The sequence below is a fragment of the Malania oleifera genome, chromosome 6 (genome assembly GCF_029873635.1).
Source record: "Malania oleifera isolate guangnan ecotype guangnan chromosome 6, ASM2987363v1, whole genome shotgun sequence".
Taxonomy (NCBI): domain Eukaryota; kingdom Viridiplantae; phylum Streptophyta; class Magnoliopsida; order Santalales; family Ximeniaceae; genus Malania; species Malania oleifera.
In genome coordinates this window covers 16,161,046-16,179,164 of record NC_080422.1, presented here as the reverse complement: position 1 = coordinate 16,179,164, position 18,119 = coordinate 16,161,046, and the positions used below count along the sequence as shown (strand labels likewise).

At 36.2% G+C, this 18,119-nt stretch overlaps 1 protein-coding gene across 4 annotated transcripts in view; it reads right to left on the bottom strand.

The window, feature by feature from the left end:
* Window positions 1–17,748, bottom strand: part of LOC131157589 (protein MLN51 homolog) — a 37,454-nt gene extending 19,706 nt beyond the window's left edge. For all 4 annotated transcript variants that reach the window (XR_009137294.1, XR_009137295.1, XR_009137296.1 and 1 more), the window contains exons 1-5: window positions 16,804–17,748; window positions 14,104–14,206; window positions 13,782–13,987; window positions 12,810–13,651; window positions 12,291–12,405 (exon numbers count right to left, since the gene is read on the bottom strand). Coding sequence is in view for 1 of the 4 variants with exons in the window: in XM_058111862.1 (XP_057967845.1) it covers window positions 12,291–12,405; window positions 12,810–13,651; window positions 13,782–13,987; window positions 14,104–14,206; window positions 16,804–17,396 (1,859 nt within the window). In the remaining 3 variants the exon portion in view is untranslated. The remainder of the gene's footprint in view (window positions 1–12,290; window positions 12,406–12,809; window positions 13,652–13,781; window positions 13,988–14,103; window positions 14,207–16,803) is intronic.
* Window positions 17,749–18,119: the final 371 nt, after the last annotated feature.

Sequence of the window (18,119 nt, the reverse complement as noted above, 5' to 3'; positions counted from 1 at the left end):
TGGGTTTATGTGGTTGTGCTTAGATTTTTTAAAATTTTCTTTTTTGGCTCATCAGAGGCCCACTGGTATTGTGCTATGTAACAAGATGTAGCCCAGCCTCCCACCCAACAACACCACTTCTTACTCCCTTCCAAGGTTTAAACCGTGACCTCAAACATGAATTCCAAGCTCTAATCGTCAGGATGTCCCTTAGTGGACTTATATGAATTAATCGAAGAAAATGGTTCACATTTTTGTACACATGAATGTTTGATCACATCAGAATGTCATCTAACACAAACAACATTAGCATCATGTTTAGGAGTGAATTTCACACCTCAGCTTTCAATTTCTTAGAGGTTTGTCTCTTGGGAAAAAGACACTAACCTGTCCTAAGGTTTCCAAAAATTCCACAATTCTCCCTTGACATTTGATTTTGGGACACTTATACCCCTTTCCTGCTTGTCTTTTGACCAAATATTAAAAGAGGTCCATGTCTTTTTTCTAAACCTCAAGAGAGGTCCATAGAATTTTTGAAAATTCAAGGGAGGTCCACATCTTTTCTCCAAACCTCAGGTGTGGTCTACGGAATTTTCCAAACGTTATTGGAGGATGTTTTCACCAAACGTCAGAGGAGGTGATGTTTTTTGCCCTATTTATTCTATCTAAAAAGAAGAAATACACTGATAGAGAAATAATGTACAGAACTTAATATAATTTATTACTTCATGTATCTAAACACACAAATCCAAATCCACGGCCTGATATTCAAGCACCTAAACATATCGTAACATCCTTAAAAACCATGGTTTGGATTTTTCTTGCTTATTGCATTTTTTATTGTGATTTCCGTAGTTTTACTTTTATACACCACAATTCCAAAGCTGGAGCTTTTAGAATAATAAAAGATCTAGTTTATTTTCAGACTTCAATAGGCTCCCATTCTTTGAATATTTTTTTAGCATGGATTTAGTATGTATTGTTCTACTTAGGGCTGTGCATAAATTGGTTTAAACCAAATAACCGACCAAACCAAATTAATTCAGTCTAAACAGTTCAGTTAAGTAAGCAAAAACAGTTCGGTTTGATGCTAAAATTATGACCAAAAATTTATTTGGTTCAGTTTTAAATTCATTAGCTTAGAACTGAATCAATTGAAGAAACCGAACCTAGCTTCCTCTTCAGCTAAATCTCAACTCTCAATTTTCTTCTCCAATTAGTTCTTTAAGCCCAGCACCATTGAAAGTTTGCACTCAGCCTCCATACCCACTTCTAACAACCAGGTCCATCACCACCACTATATATGTTCCGATATGGGTGACTTAAAATTAAAAAAAGAACGTCCTTGTGGGAGATGCAAGCTGCTCTGATCCATCACCACGAGCAGACCTTGAACAGAGGCGAGGGATGAAAATGTTTAAATTTCTCTTCTCAGATCATAAAGGAAAATTTCTTAAAATATGTAGAGAGCAATATCAATGAAGAATTTAAAGGGTGGGAGATAGTTTCAGGTAACAGAGGATGAGAATCGATATCAATTGAATAATTGGCGCATCATCTATCTACAGCAGAGGCAAGGGAAGGTGAGATTTGTGAGATCAATTGATGTGGATGCTCCTCCCATCCATGATTCGAAATCGCGGTCTCGGGTAACGTCGCGTAACAGTTGCAGGTGTCGCAGGACACGAGAGACACAGGTGTCACATAACGGGAAGTGGGCATAATGGTCGTGAATTTTTTTCATGCATGCACAACCATGCCAAAATCGAAAAATAAGCATGAATATACATGATTTTTAATGAATTTTGAAGGCTTTCATTCAACCTACAAATGCTTTTTAATAGGCATTATGATTTTTATATTAATTTTAGTGCGCTGTCTACAAAAAAAAGGCATATTTTTTTATAGTTTGGATTACTTTAATGGGTAAAAAGATGTAGAAATGTAATTAAAATGAAGAATCAATTAATTAAAGACATAAATTACTAAAAATGAGTCAATAGAATCAATACTCAATATACACATACATGAATTTGAAAAATGATTGGCATCTTGGATTCTTGGTGCTTGATTAGATGACTTCTACACAAGTTAAAAAAAAAATTTATCATCTTTATACAATAAGTTAAAAATAAAATGGTACATAATTAATTAATTAGTTAATTACATACTAATATTACATAAATTATGGATTAAATTTAAACTCTAAGTTACTAACTATTAAAAATTTTAGTTGATTTATACATATATAATACAATAATTTATATTACAATTTACAATTTAACAAAATAAATATGGAATTATAAATCTTACAATTTAATTATTTAAATGGTAGTGTACTTGAACTTGAGTCATGAAAGAGTTGAGACTTGACTAATTGTGTAGAAATTAGAATTTATTATAAATTGTAGATCTAATATTAAATTACTAAATGTCAAGATATTAAAAAATAAATAAATATGAAGAATATTAGTTAATAATTTTTTACTAAATCTGTACTAAGTTTCTAAGTTCTAAGTTCTAACTCTCTAAGAGTCTAAGTAACTCTATAAATTTTATATTTTAATAATTTTATACTATTTTTTTATTTTAATTAATAAATTCTTCTTATACAATCATAACAAATTTACATACTAATTAAATAATAAATATAAAGTATAAATTGAAATTATAAAACAAACTAAATTATTAATTTATAATAAATTAGTAATTTACAATTGCAAGTAGAACTGAAGTGAAGACTGAAGAGTGAAGAAACAAACATACCCAGTTACCCACTCCCGATTCCCGAGTCCTGACGGAAGCTGCAAGAGAGCTGCTGCAGGTGCAAATCTGCAAGCCTCCAAATTCTAGAGGAATCGAAGGCTTCAAATGGCGACTTCGAATGGAGGAATCGAAGGATTTGAAGATTCGAAGCTGATTTTTGGGTTCTTACGCTGGACGAATGACGAAGAGGGAAAAATCAGAAGGCTTCTAGGCAAAAATTGAAGCTGATTTTGGGGATTTCGAAGCTTCAGATCAATAGATCAAAGCTGTACAAAGGAAACGAAAAGTGATTCAAGTGAAAGAGGGAAGGAACTCAGCGTGCGGAGGCCAGAGCACAACAAATCGAAGGCTTCAAAGCAGCTTTTCAGTTCTTTGGAGGCTTCAAATGAGGAGATCTAAGCTAGACGATGGAGAAACACACAATACGCACACAGTAGTGAAAGGAGCTGTCAGCCATAACGTGTTGTAACGACCGTTACGTGCCGTAACGTTAGTGTAACGGCCATTACGGGCCGTTACAGTTCCATAATGGCCATTACCCATGTGAATTTTATGCTCAATGCTAATGCGACCTGTCATGGTATCGTCGAACTGATTTTCCATTACGTAATTATTTAATACCATGCTCCCATCACCAAGCCTCCATCCACATCCACATCCACCACCAGATGGGTAAGAGAAACTAGTTAAAAGAAACTGAAAGGGGAGTGGCATCTACTTTAAGACACAGGTGACAACACAAAAATTAAGTCTGTTCAGTTCTTTAAATTCTTGAACCAATTTCAGTTGTTTTCAGTTTCAGTTGTATATGAAAAGTGGCAGCTTGGTTCATATTTGAGTTGCACAAAAAAATTCAGTTATGTTAATTTTGTGGCTGAAACAACCGATTGCACACTCTACTTCTACTCCATTTTTAATGGTTTTTGTTTGTGGAATTAGATTTTTGTGACAATGATACAACCATGGTCTATGCTCAGATCTTTAAGTTTCATAGGAACATGTAGCTTTTGAGAAATTTTGAGAATTAATGTGCTATTTGTGCGATGGGTATACTTGAGAATTGATTGTACATTGCCTTCTTCCTTTACTTCTTATTCGCTAAGAAACAGTTTCAGCTTTCAAATAATGATGAGCCGAGCAGTTGAAGTGTTCAAATTGATGAGTATTGAGAAGATCAAACACCCAGATAATTTAGTTTATTGTATAACTTGATGTTGGGTTTATAAGAATGCTGAAAGTTCTCAAGCTTATGCCAGCCTAAGTCATTAACAGGTGGGGCTTGTGCGGTATAAAGGCTTCATAGGTAAGGCTTGTGTGTAAAATTGTGGCAAAGTCAGATTCTAATAGTATGGAAGCAATGTCCATTTGAAAGTAATGCATAGAGAGGATTATTTTCGCATGAACCTTCTTGAAAGCAAATTTGTTTTTGCCACTAAAGATCTCATTCATCAACATAGCATATGTGGGCTACCTTCTTATTGCATAGTTGGAATACATTTACAAGCATATTTTCTTTGCCAATTTCAGAATTTATGTTAAGAATCTATGCAATGGATGGAAACCCACACAGATTGCTTTTGGGTATAAAATTGAATTGCCTCGCTGGATTAATCACATAGAAAGTGTGTCTCTTTGTTGACTGTTAAATTGTTTTTAGGATATTATAATGTGTCCTGTTATAATTTTTTCTTCTCACATGGTGACTCCATTTTTTCAAAAGAGCTTTATTCTAGAGAAAAAACAAGTGCCTTCAACTACTGCAAAGACAATAATATGGGATGGAAAAGTTCCCAGAGAACTTTCAATTGAGTCATTCACCTTAACACGTCTAAAGGTTCAATGCTTTTATTTTCAAAGGTGGATGCATATCATGTTTTTTCTTTCAACATCAAAAGAAGAAAATTCATTACAACACAACAACAAAACCAAGCCTTAGTCCCACTAAGTAGGGTTGGCTATATGAATCCTTTTCCGCCAATTTATGTGATCATGGACCATTTCTTTTGATAGATTCAAGGATATTAAATCCTTACTATCTCCTCCCAATTTATTTTAGGTCTACCCCTACCCCTTCTACTGCCCCCCACAATAACTAATTCCCTCTTCCTCACAGATGCACTATGTGGCCTACATTGCAAGTGTCCATACCATCTGAGTCGTCTCTCCCTTATCTTATCTTCTATAGGAGTTATACCTAACTTACCACGAATATGTTCATTCTTTAATTTATCTTTTAATGTTATACCACTCGTCCATCTAAGCATTCTCATCTCGGCAACTTTTACTTTTTGGATATTATGTTTCTTCATCACCCAACATTCCGATCCATATAGCATAGCTGGTCTTATAGCTATTCTATAGAACTTCCTTTTCAATTTTAAGGGTATTCTACAATCACAGAGCACACTTGAAGCACTTCTCCATTTTACCCAACCTACTTTAACTCTATGCATTGCATCATCTTCAATTTCTCCTTCAGCTTGCATAGTAAGTCCAAGGTATCGAAATCTACAAGTGTTATTTATTTCCTCATCTTCAAGTTTAAATTTGTCTCCAATATTCCTCCTATCATTACTAAAATTACATTTCATATATTCTATCTTATTTTTACTTATCCTAAAGCCTCTAAATTCCAAAGCTTCTCTCCATAATTCTAACTCAGCCTCTACTTTGTCCGTAGTTTCATCAATTAATACAATATCATCTGCAAACAACATTCACCATAGAACCTCCTTTTGAATACTCTTAATCAATTGGTCCATCACTAAAGAAAAAAGATAAGGACTCAAATCAAATCCTTGATGTACACCTATGGTGATTGGAAATTCTCTAATTTCTCCATCTATAGTCCTTACGCTAGTCATTAATTCATTGTACATATCCTTAATGACATCGGTATACCTACTACATAAACCCTTTTTTTCTAAAACCCACCACAGAACTTCTCTAGGTATCCTATCATATGCTTTCTCAAGGTCAATAAATATCATATGCAAGTCCCTCTTCTTTTCCCTAAACTTTTCCATTAATCTTCTTAAAAGATAAATAGCTTCTATGGTAGATCTCCCAGGCATAAAACCAAATTGATTTTCTGAGACCTTCGTTTCTAACCTTAATCTTTGTTCAAATACCCTTTCCCATAGTTTCATCATATGACTCATAAGTTTAATTCCACGATAGTTATTACAATTTTGAATATCTCCATTATTTTTGTATAGAGGTATTAAAGTGTTTTTCCTCCATTCATCTGATATTTTCTTAATTTTTACAATTGTATTAAATAAATTAGTTAACCATATAATTCCGTTATCACCTAAGCATTTCCAAACTTCAATTGGGATGTTATCTGGTCCCATAACTTTCCCATTTTTCATCTTTTTTAGTGCAAAGTTAACTTCGTTAACTCTAATCTTACGAATAAATCTCATATTTTTAGTCTTTTCCTCATTTGAAAATTCTAAGTTTAAGCCTTCTATTTGGTTTTCATTAAACAATGTACTAAAGTAACTTCGCCATCTTTCTTTAATGTCTTCATCCTTAACCAAGACAATATCATCCTCACTTTTTATACATTTTACATTTCCTTAGTCCTTACTCTTCCGTTCTCTAGCATTAGCAAGTTTAAATATATCTCTTTCCCCTTATTTTGTACCTAATCTTTTTGTCTTTATGATTTTTTGTACATCTTTATCTCACCACCAACTCTCTTTGCTATTCGAGAATCTTCCCCTTGATTCACCTAAAATATCTTTTGCTATCTTTTAATAGAGTTAACTAATCCATTCCAAAGAGTATTTGTATCTATCTCATCCTCTATGGTCCAATCCCCATCTTTGATCATTTTATTTTTAAATTTTATTATACTTTCTCCTTTTAGGTTCCACCATCTAATTCTCTTACACTGGTTTATTTTATCATTTTTCTTCCATTTTTTAATACATATATCTAACACTAAAAGACTCTATGTTGCATGATTAGGCTTTCACCTGGAATAACTTTACAATTCTTGCATGATAAACGATCTACCCTCCTAGATAAAAAAAAAAAAAAAATTTATTTAACTTCTATTTTGTCCACTTTTAAAGGTTATTAAGTGTTCTTCTCTCTTCTTACAGCAAGTATTCATTATACTAAAATCATATGACATAGTGAAATCTAAGATCATCTCTCCAGACTCATTTTATCTCCATATCCATATCCTCTATGTATCCTCTCATATTTTTTATTATCTCTTCCAACGTGTCCATTTATATCTCCTCCTATAAATATTTTCTCAGTCCCAAGTATGCCTTGTATAACACAAAAAAGAGAATAAGACATCTCCTTAGCCCCTAAAAAAAATCTGAAACAAACCAGATAGTCAAAAAAAAAAAAAACAAGAAAAGGAAACAAACAAAAAACCCACAACACACAAAATCAAGCCAACAACCCACGCAATCCAGATTGTGTACAGACTCAGGATCAGGTAGACTGGCAAGTTGAAAATCATAGAACCGAGATCCTACTTGGGATTGTACCAAATTCTACTTAGTGAACTGGACTGCCCTTTTCTTGTTCCTGGGCTTTAAAAATGAGGCCCAAGATGCATTTTTCTTGCCCTGATAGTTTTGTGTTGTAGCTCTGTTAGCCCATTTGGCTTGGCCCAACCTTTCCAATTAAGGCAAAATAGCACATGGATTTATTTACTTTATATTCATCCCAGTAGCAGCAGGTTGCAGAGAACTCATCTCTCAACAGCTCAAATGGAAGAAGATCCAGCTCACAGGGAACTCTCGGCAGTAGCAGTAGTTTAATTTTTTCAGCTCTTGTTTGATAAGCTTGCACAGCTGTTCTTGTTCAATCAGCTCTGGTTTTCTTAGGTAACTTCTTGCAGAGTTTTTTGTTGTTCAATCAGTTTGCAGTTCTTGAGTCCTTCTTGTCTTAGATCAGTTATGTTCCTCTCGAGTTTGATAAGCTTGCAAAGTTCTTGGGTTCCTTAATGCAATCTTGCATATGTAGAGAGCTCTGGAGTCAGACCTTCAATAACCCAAGAGCTAGCTCTTGAATCTGAATTTCCTCGAATTCTCTCCTAATTTCAACAAACAGCAGCGCCAACTGTTAACTGATTAATTGATTCTTTTCTTGTATTTCCTTCTTCTCCTTCTTCTTCTCATGGTTAGAGATTCAGAATTTTGAATTTTTGTACTTCTTGAGAGATGGCTGATGAGTGATTAATAGTCTAAATTAAACTGGCAGAAAAGCAGAGAAGCTTTTTAATAGCTTACATTCCTATAATGTGTTTGTAACTTCGCATATATACACCAAGTTTTTAGTCCTAAGAATCGTCATAAATTTCAACACACATAAATTTTTAATACTTAACTTACATTGTAAGTAGAATCCTACAATCCTCGATCCAATTCTATGATCTGATCCTGCAAACCCCTTCAATAATCCTTCATAGCATCCCAATTCTAACAACCCTGCCCATAACCAACACACCAAAGCCAAATCTTCCAAACCAGCAAAAAAAAAAAATTCAACTTTTCCCTAAAAAGATGTGTGCATTAGCCACCCATAACCCCCACAGAACTGCAAAATGAACGCATCTCCAAAGTGCTGCCCTGTCTTTTCTCCTTCCAAAATCCACAAATGAAATGGCCAAAAAGTACTTCACCGCATCTGGGCAAACCCAACCCACTCCCAATAAATCAAATAACTTATTCCACTCCCTCCAGGCAAAGTCGCAATACAGAAAAAGATGGGATGTTGTTTCTATGACAAAGCACACAAACATCAGGAGAAAGTGCCTCCTAGACTTCAACAAGTTATTGGTATTGATTCTACTAAGCACAACCAACCAAATAAAAAAAGAACTAGAGCAGGTCAAGAATTCACAAAAAGAGTATACAGCCCCAGAGGATCCAACAACCAAGAACGAGTATCCACTCCCAAAGAAATACAAAAATTATTCAACAAAATCAACAAAGAGGAGGGCTTGTCCAACTCCCTATCATTAAGATATTTCAGAAAATAAAAATCCCGAGAAGGTGAAGGACCATCCAAATTAACAACAAAAAATAATGCCTTGCTACCAAATGTTTAATATGGGGGATGAATAGGGGGTAAATCTGAGAGATAGATCTCCAAAGAACATCCACATCCCAAACTGGTATCCCACCCATTCTCATTAAACCAAACATGATTTTAATGACTATGCCAAAGAGAAGAATCCTCTAGGGAAACGACGAAACCATTTAACTAGCAAGGCAGTGTTTTTAGATGCTAAATTTCCAAGATCCAAATCCTCCAATTTTGACCTTTACACAACATCCCACTCACCAAATGATCCCTCTAACCCTTGACCCCGACCTACAGAAAGTCTCTCGTAATTTTCTCAATCTTACTAGCAATCCCCACAAGAATTTTAAAAAGTAGACAAATAAGGCAACAGGCCACAAGACAGATAAGCATGGATTAGAGTAATTCTATCTCCTAGGACAAAAAAAAAAAAAAAAAAAACCCTCCAACCATTTAGACACTTGGCCACCCTTTACACTACCAGGTTCCAAAAGTTCCCAGACTTAGGATCCCCCCCCCCCCCCAAAACCCCTAGATATGACAAGGGCCAATCCAACAAACCACACCCCACAACAGAACACAACTCCCTAGTTCACTCAGCATACACATTAATAGCAGCTAGACCACTCTTCTCCATGTTAATGTTAAGCCTAGCAACCCTCCCAAAAATATGGAAAAGATACAAAATACTCATAAAAGGAGGAGGGTCATCTAAAAAGAAAATGGTGCCGTCAGCAAAACCAACATCCTCCCCCTTCCCACTTCTAGACCTTTCACTAGACTCCTAACCCTGTCCACTGCCCTCTCAACCATCCTACTCAAAACATCAACCACTAAAACAAATAAAAAATGGGAGTATCCCCTTGTCTAATCCCCCTTCAAGGTACTAAACCAAGATTTAGGTTCACCATTCACTATAAACAAAAAGAACACATTAACACATGCAACCCATTCAACAATGCCATCTCTCTCCAAACCCCTTCCTTGCAAAAGTTTTATCCAAAAAATTCCAACTAACTCTGTCATAGGCTTTCTCAAAATCCAAGTCAAATACAAAACCCTTCTTCATTCTCCTCTAAATATCCTCTACCACCTCATCAGCTACCAAAATAGCATCCACTATTTGTCTACCTCCCCCGAAACACACCTTGAACCTTAGAAATGGTCTTATCAAGCACTGTACTCAATCTATTAGCTAATACTTTAGTGATAATCTTATACACACAAAAATCTAGACAAATGGGTCTATAATCTGTGATCATGATAGATTTACCCTTCTTCCATATCAAATTAATGAATGTGGAATAAATAAATACTCTTGGTCAGAATCCCATTCCAACAAAATTCATTAAAGACCTTCTGTGAGCCTCCCTTGACCACTTTCCAACAATCTTGACAAAAGGTCAAATTAAAACAATCCAGCCTCAGAACATTGTCCCTCACAGCACACATATCACTTTCCCCTCCTCAAAAGGTCTCTCCAACCAAGACATCTGATCACCAAAGATAATATCCCACTCTAAACCCTCAAATCATTGGTCTAGAGGCATCCTACTAAAAACACAAGTTAGAATAGAAATCAGTGGTATCGAAGGCAATCTGACTAGGATCATAGTTAATCCCCCCTTCCCATATCTGGTTCCCTAATCAAAATTTTCCTCATTTTCCCATTCGCTAGCCTATGGAAAAATCTAGAATTGCAGTCACCATCTTTAACCTATTTAAACTTGTTCTTCTATCTCCAACTTCTCACTTGAAAATAAAATCCTCCAACTCATTCTTCAACAAGACCTTTTTCACCTCCTCATTCTCCAAGAGACTACCATGTTCTTCCTTTCTATCTAAGAAGTCCGGCTCACCTAAAATGCTAATTTTTCTGATCCTAATATCTTCGAAAACCTCCCCACTAATTCTTACAACTTCCCTTCCAATATTTTTTAACTTCCTCACAAACCTAAACCCTTCCCACCCCCTCTCCACTTCCTCTCTCCAAGAATTCCTCACCAACGACAGTAGGGTAACATGATCCAACCATATACTTTCAAATCTAAAGTGAGTAGGACACCAAGAAAACTTGCTAGATTCTAGAAAAATAGGTAAGTGATCATGCATAGGTATGGGAAGTAACAGTTTGAGAGAAATTGGGAGATTCATCCTATCATTCGCTACAGAACAAAAACCTATCAAGCATACTAGCAACCACTCTAGCTCCACCAACAAACCAAGAAAAATTAGCATTGCCCAAGAGGGGATCTCTCAAAGCACAACCCCTAATAAGCAAGTCTAAATGCTATATACTTCCTGTAACCCTCCCTCCCCCCTTTTTCTCCCCTAGAAACCTAACAGCATGAATCCCCACCAAAGACCCACCTAGGGGAACAAAAACTAAATAAACAATAAAGCACATCCTAGAAAGAACTCCTAAGAATTGGTCTAAAAGGGCCATACTAAGAAGAACCCACCATTGACCCCTGCCTAGCACTTCGAACAAGACAGGAAGGGCACAAAAACCCACCAGATTATCCACTCTAGAAATAGAACTAGTATGTCATGATGACACAAAACCTTATTAGTAGTTAAGAGACACAATTTATCTATTTTTTTAATAGATACATGATATGCTTTACAATGATGATAACTTTTTCTGTAAAGCTTCAAAAATTAGATTATTTAATTTGATTTTAGGAAATAATACTAACTTCTGGATAGAAGAATCGTTTATTTCGTTGTTAGTGTTAATGGGTGTTTTTAGTTAGTCAGTTTTAGTTATCCTGCGTGTAAGAAATAAGTTGCACAATTGAAATTCCATTAAACATAAAATCTCTAGTCAAATTAATAAGATCCAAAAAAATTCATATAATTAGCCAAGTCCTACTGGTTGCACTATAAAGTCAGAGTTGACTCCAGTTAATGCAGTTATACACGTTCAACATGTTTACCCATTGAAAAATTCAATATCTAGAAATAGCAATGCAGAAGTTCACTCAGCATGCCTGCAGAAGACTATGTCTTTCAATGGTTTACTAAATTTTGAATCTAAGACAAAGAAGGAATGCCCCTGACTAGTTCATCATTTAAGTGAGTTTCTTGGTTTTGCTCAAAGGATACACAAAAAAAGTTCCAATTCCAAAACTTACAGCCAATGAATCAATTCTACCAGTTATAGACATCTAAGCATAGTCTGATTACTGTTTGTATATTCTGTCGCTTTGTGGATGTCATTGCATCCTTCTTTCTTTGTAACCTCCTCCTTTTTTGTTAATAAATTTTTCTCTTTTCTAAAAAGTTTAATATAAGGCCAAGTTAGATGTGATTCACAATATCATTTCTGCTTTATTAAAGGAGTTGATTCCTCTTTTATAAGATAGCCACTTGGTTGTTTTCTAAATGTACAACATGATCACTATCCTAAAGCACATAGGAGTTATACGAAGTAAACAAAAAATTATACCATACTGAATTTAAAAGTCAAAATATTTACGTACCATGTCATCTCAGAATTCCCCAACCCAAGCTGCGGCTGAGCAACATATCCAGGAAATGCCATGCCAACAGCAGGAACCCCAATGCCACCAGGATGTTGACCCCTAAATTGCATAACTGCATGCAAACCAATCAACAAATAAGCACGAATAGAAACTAACAGTACAAACCAAAAAATAAGCAGCATAAATCTCAGTACTTCACCTAGTCGGAGTTAAATAGACCCAAAAAAACAATTCAGTATGTAAAAAACTATGCCCATTGAACCAGAATAAATTGTTATTTTGCAGACAGTACATAAGATACATGTTGCGATTGATCCAAATTAAACAACCAACGAGTTGTTACTCAGCTTAAGAAGTACAAAAACCACCTTTAAGAGATAATTAATGGATTAATTCTGACTAAGTAAAAACCTTGACCTGAGAGCTTCAAACCCAAATGAATAGAACTACATAGAGTCCTTCCCATTGTTCTTCTTTCTTTCAATAATTTCTTATGCAATCTAATAAAAATGTTACCTGGTAAAAAAGCAGGGAAGTTTTGATCACCATGACCACCACCCATATTCCCTGAAGATCCCATAACCTGGGGTGCACTGTAGAGAAAAGATCCTCTTCCACTTCCCTGAACACCACCTTTTCCTTTTCCAACCAATGCAGTCTTGGATTTATTTGATTCAGGAGGAGATTCCATTTCTCCAGGTTCAGATGAATTTATTGATACAGATCCTTTGGGTGGAGAGGAAGACTGCAGTCCCCCTCCGGAATGTTGGCCCAAGTGCTGAGCAGAAGCTTGCAAAGAGGGTTGAACACGACTTTGCACAGGGCTTCGCTGAACAGCATGGCCTTGTGTTGGAGGAGCTTTGCTGACTTGGCTATGAGAAGGAGTGAGTTGAAAATTCATCTGCCCAGGATGCCCTACACCCCTTCCCTGAGCCCTAGATTGCAGAGATTGAGCAGCATTGCTTAATGTGGAACCTGATGGTGGCAATTGTATGTTCGTTGAAGGCTTTCCAGGAAGAGGTGGAACAGAATCATCAATACGTAGCTTGTCCATGCTAATGGCATCAGCAATATTCTTCCCTCGCAACAATGCACTAGATTGTGGCACAGAGAAACTCTCATCCATAACCTGAGTCCGAGGATTTCTGCTGGCAACTCCAGCTTGTAGATCCCTTTTCTGTGTTAGGATGATTTCCTTATTGGAAGAGCCAGAAGGATAAAAGGGGGGAGAAGCTGAACTCAAACTTGATGCAAACATTTGTTTTCTGGCTGGAATTGAATCAGGCTCTACATTTGATGTGGACATTGACCCTCTTTGTGAGCTAGTTTGTGAAGATTTGTCAAGAGACCTTCCAGTTCTAAAAAAATCCATCCAAAAAATTTTATTAGAAAAAAAAAAGCACAATCTTTATATAACAAATATTTATGTCCTAAGAAGCCAAAAAAAACAACCCAACAAGCTCCATAAAGTCAAAAGTGTGTACTCACTGTCTGTTTTGTGTTTGGGAAGCATCACTGTAGTTTTTTGGAGGAGGTTCATATCGTCTGGGGCCCCGCCCTCTCACACCCTTAGGTGCATGGCCCTGATTGTTATTGTTGGGGTACACTTTAGTCCTGTTTCCTCTTGAATATCCCCGTTCTACACCACGATTTCTACCACGAGCTCGATAATTACCTTTAGAAATTCTCTTACCCTAAAAAATATACACAACAAGCATAAGAAATTGTAGGCTTAAAAAAAAGAAGGGCATGGGGAATGTCTCATAGACCAGAATGCTCATGCTGTTAAGACAACCATTAAACCATTTACCTCTTCATAATGCCTTTCCTGCAAAGACATCTCCTCAAACTTGTCATGCCCCCATTTTCTGTCATCCTTGGACTCCCACAGCTTCCTTCCACCAAGAGTTCGCCTAAACAAGACTCAAAATAGGTTAAAGCATTATTCTATACAAAAAATTTTGACTTGTAAACAAGGGTGGAAAATGACCACACTAAGATCAAATTGATCAATACAAAGGAAAATTTCCGTACAAAATGTGTACTTCCATAAACCATGCAATTTGATATGATTAGCATTCTGTAAGATTTTAAGAACATAATTACAATTCATTTCATAGCGAATACTTCCAATTCCTTCACATTTCATAAAATAAAATACAGTGGAGATAGGTTAAAGCATTATTCTATACAAAAAATTTTGACTTGTAAACAAGGGTGGAAAATGACCACACTAAGATCAAATTGATCAATACAAAGGAAAATTTCCATACAAAATGTGTACTTCCAAACACCATGCAATTTGATATGATTAGTATTCTGTAAGATTTTAAAAACATAATTACAATTCATTTCATAGCAAATACTTCCAATTCCTTCACATTTCGTAAAATAAAATGCAGTGGAGTGACGGTGGCAGCCACCCCCTAGCTTCACAATATGCTGTATGATTTCAATATTTTCCCACTAATGGCAATGAAAAATCAATATATTTTCAAAACAACATGTCAACAAAAAATCATTCTGGACTGTAATCTGTTATAGAGGAGAAGATCATATGAGGCTCATATCCTGATATATGCTTCATGTGTTGTGAATGCAATGAGCCGAATGCCCTTCTATGGTGTGCGGCTGTTTTTGCCATCCTTTGGACCATGTGGATAGAGAGGAATGATAGGATTTTCAGAAGCCAATCAACTCGTTCATGACATCTGTGGGATAGTGACTTTCCTAGCCTCCTTGTGGGTGCACATCTTGAGTTTTTTAGGGGTTTTCTGCTGTCCAACCTCACTAGAGATTGGAAGCCGGTAGTCTTGTAATGAATTTTTTTATAGTGTGTTTCACTTTTTCCTATCTTGGTATTTTCCTCGCTATTTATAGCTTTTACTTCAGCTTTTCTAGCTAGTTGAGGAGGACCCCTTGTCCCTTAAATCATGTACTCAAACTTTTGAATTTAATAATAGTGCCTTCTTCTTCTGTCAAAAAAATATATATATTTCAATACTTTTGTGTTTCCCTACAACATTGAGCTGGAAATAGATCTACATGTAGATGAAAAAAAAATTATAAAACATTTGTTCAATGTAATTTATCATTTGAAGAATCTTCTTACACTTGTTTATTGTATACACACAAAAACACACTCTATAAGGTAGTTTTCCTATTCTCAAGCACACAAATTTGACATTTATTCAATCATACCCATTCTTTTTTGGGTATAAGAAACTTTATTGTTTAAATAATTTGATGTGTTAAATCAACAATTTCCAAGGGTTAGAAAATCTCCACAATTTTAAAATATATAAATAAATAAGTAGAAGTCTTGGTATTACAACATATCTACGACCATATTTAGACTTAATATAAATTTTTTGTTCAATTAATCTTGCACCTGCTACTCACAAATCCTTAACACTTTGAAATTTAAATGGAAGGTTTAACATTTACTACAGTGTTGCATACAGATATAGGTAGTTTTCCTATTCTCAAGTAGACAAATTTGTCATTTATTCAATCATCCCCATTCTTTTTTGGGGTACAAGAAACTTTATTGTTTAAATAATTCGATGTGTTGAATCAACAATTTCAAAGGGTTAGAAAATCTCCACAATTTTAAAATATAATAAGTAGAAAAATTAGTATTACAAACATATCTTGGACCATTTACCATTCACAAACTATAATCATATTTACACTTATTATAAATTTTTTGTTCAATTAGTCTTGCACCCGCTACTCACAAATCCTTAACACTTCGAAATTTCAATGGAAGGTTGAGCATTTACTACAATGTTGCAAAAGATTCATGACTATTATGAAATATAAATGCAAACAATAAAATACTGTACATCCCACAATTCCAACCCTCACTCCATTAACATTAAATTTTCAATACAGAAAATTCATAATCTATCTACATGCTCCAGATTCTGCTTTTCAAAAGTATGAATTAATAGAGCCAAAAGTGAGCAAAATAATGATTTGGGGATTCTCAATAAACAAGCTGATGCTATGTTCTTCTTAACACTAAACCTCTTGTTTGACACATAAATCTCTCTAATTTCTGTAGTAAATCATGTTGTAAGTAACTCTTGTTCACTGAAAATAAAGCCATGGCCAAAATTTTACATTATAATGAAGTTAATGGGCTTAAATTATTTGATTAATTATTTAAATGTAGTTTCCTCAGAAAATCAAATATTATATCAAAAATCAAAATGTGCTGGAAAGAACCCCAATAACTGTGTTGATATGCAACTCAATAAACTTTAAGTTATTCGTGCACAAAATTCCAGTAAAATTGATATGATTATAGTGTACCCAATCATTCCAAAGGTAATCAAAGGCGTGGGTTTGTAATTCCTCAAGAATTATATAAATAAACCGCTTCTATGCACATACACAAAGGACAATCCAACTTCACTATGAACATCGTGCTTGCAATGCAGGTCGAATTAATTTTTTTTAACTAATGTAATCCAAAAGAAAAAGCTCAGACTAAAGGCCATACCTGTGACGGCCACCAGCATTGTCTCTGAACCGATCATCATGCATGTAAAATGCACCTGCCGTTGGCACCGCAAACGGTTCATTCTCTTTCTTCTCCTCCTCCTCCTCCTCTAAACCCTGCTCTGCCCCACCACTCTCTGTCACTGGCTCACCAGCCACTCCCCTCACGCCATCCAATTCCTTCACCTTCTCCACACCCTCCACGTCACCAAAGCTGCCTCCACGACCATCACCATCACCATCACCACCACCACCTTCTCCTCTCTCCTCAAACTCATCCTCCTCCTCCGCTTCCTCCTCCTCCTCCTCCTCTACCCCATCCTCCTCCTCCTCCTCTTCCTCTTGAGAAATTTCGTCTTCAATATCTTCCTCATCATCCTCCTCTTGCTCGTCATCATCGTACTCCGCCACTCCACCCTGCCCATCCGACTCTCCGTCCGACACAACTCCCACCCTCGAATCAATCCTCCTAGGCGGAAACCTCTCTGCATCAACCTCACCGCCCTCTTCCTCATCATCGCTGGCCTCCCTCCTCCGCATGGCCAGTGACAGCTTCGCCTCCTCTGGATCACTCTCGTACTCCTCCTCCGCCATCACCTCCCCTCCCAAAAAATAAAAAATAAACAAACACCCAAAAAATAACCCACCTTTCACACAATTCACAACAAAATCCTAACCGCCCAGAGCTCCTCCAAACCACCCTAACAATTTGCAGAATCGAACCGAACCCTAGATCAAGTTCCAGGGGAAACTAGGGTTTTTGAGTTCGATCTGAGAAACCCTAGATTTTTGCAGAGAGAGAGAGAGAGAGAGGGAGAAGAGGTTGATTTGGGGGCTTTTTGAGTGTGAGGTCACCAATTTGGTGGAGAAGACGGGTTTTGCACGGTGGAAATAAATCTGCGAATCGTCAAGGGATTCTCCAGCTTTCGTGCGGGTATTTTCGGAAGAAAAAAATGAAACTGGGGGGAGGCACTATTCTGTGTAGTAGCTACTTGAATAAACGGAGATTCGTACACCAATAAAAAGTGGCCGCGTGGATATTTCGGGCGTCAGCTGATTCGATTCCTTTTCGTGTTGACGTTGAATGCTTTTGTCAGAGGGGTGCACCGTACGTGGTAAGCGGTTCTACACAGTAATATTTCCTGAGATGTTATTTCAATATTTGTCCACTCAGTAAATATGTGGGTGTCAATCCCGTGCAACGGGAAATTATACTGTCACGATATGAGCAAGTTATATTTTGCCACATGGCATCAGAAACGTCCTGCACCCTGGCCTTTTGTGTTGCGCCGATACCGGACTATAACTCTTAAGAAA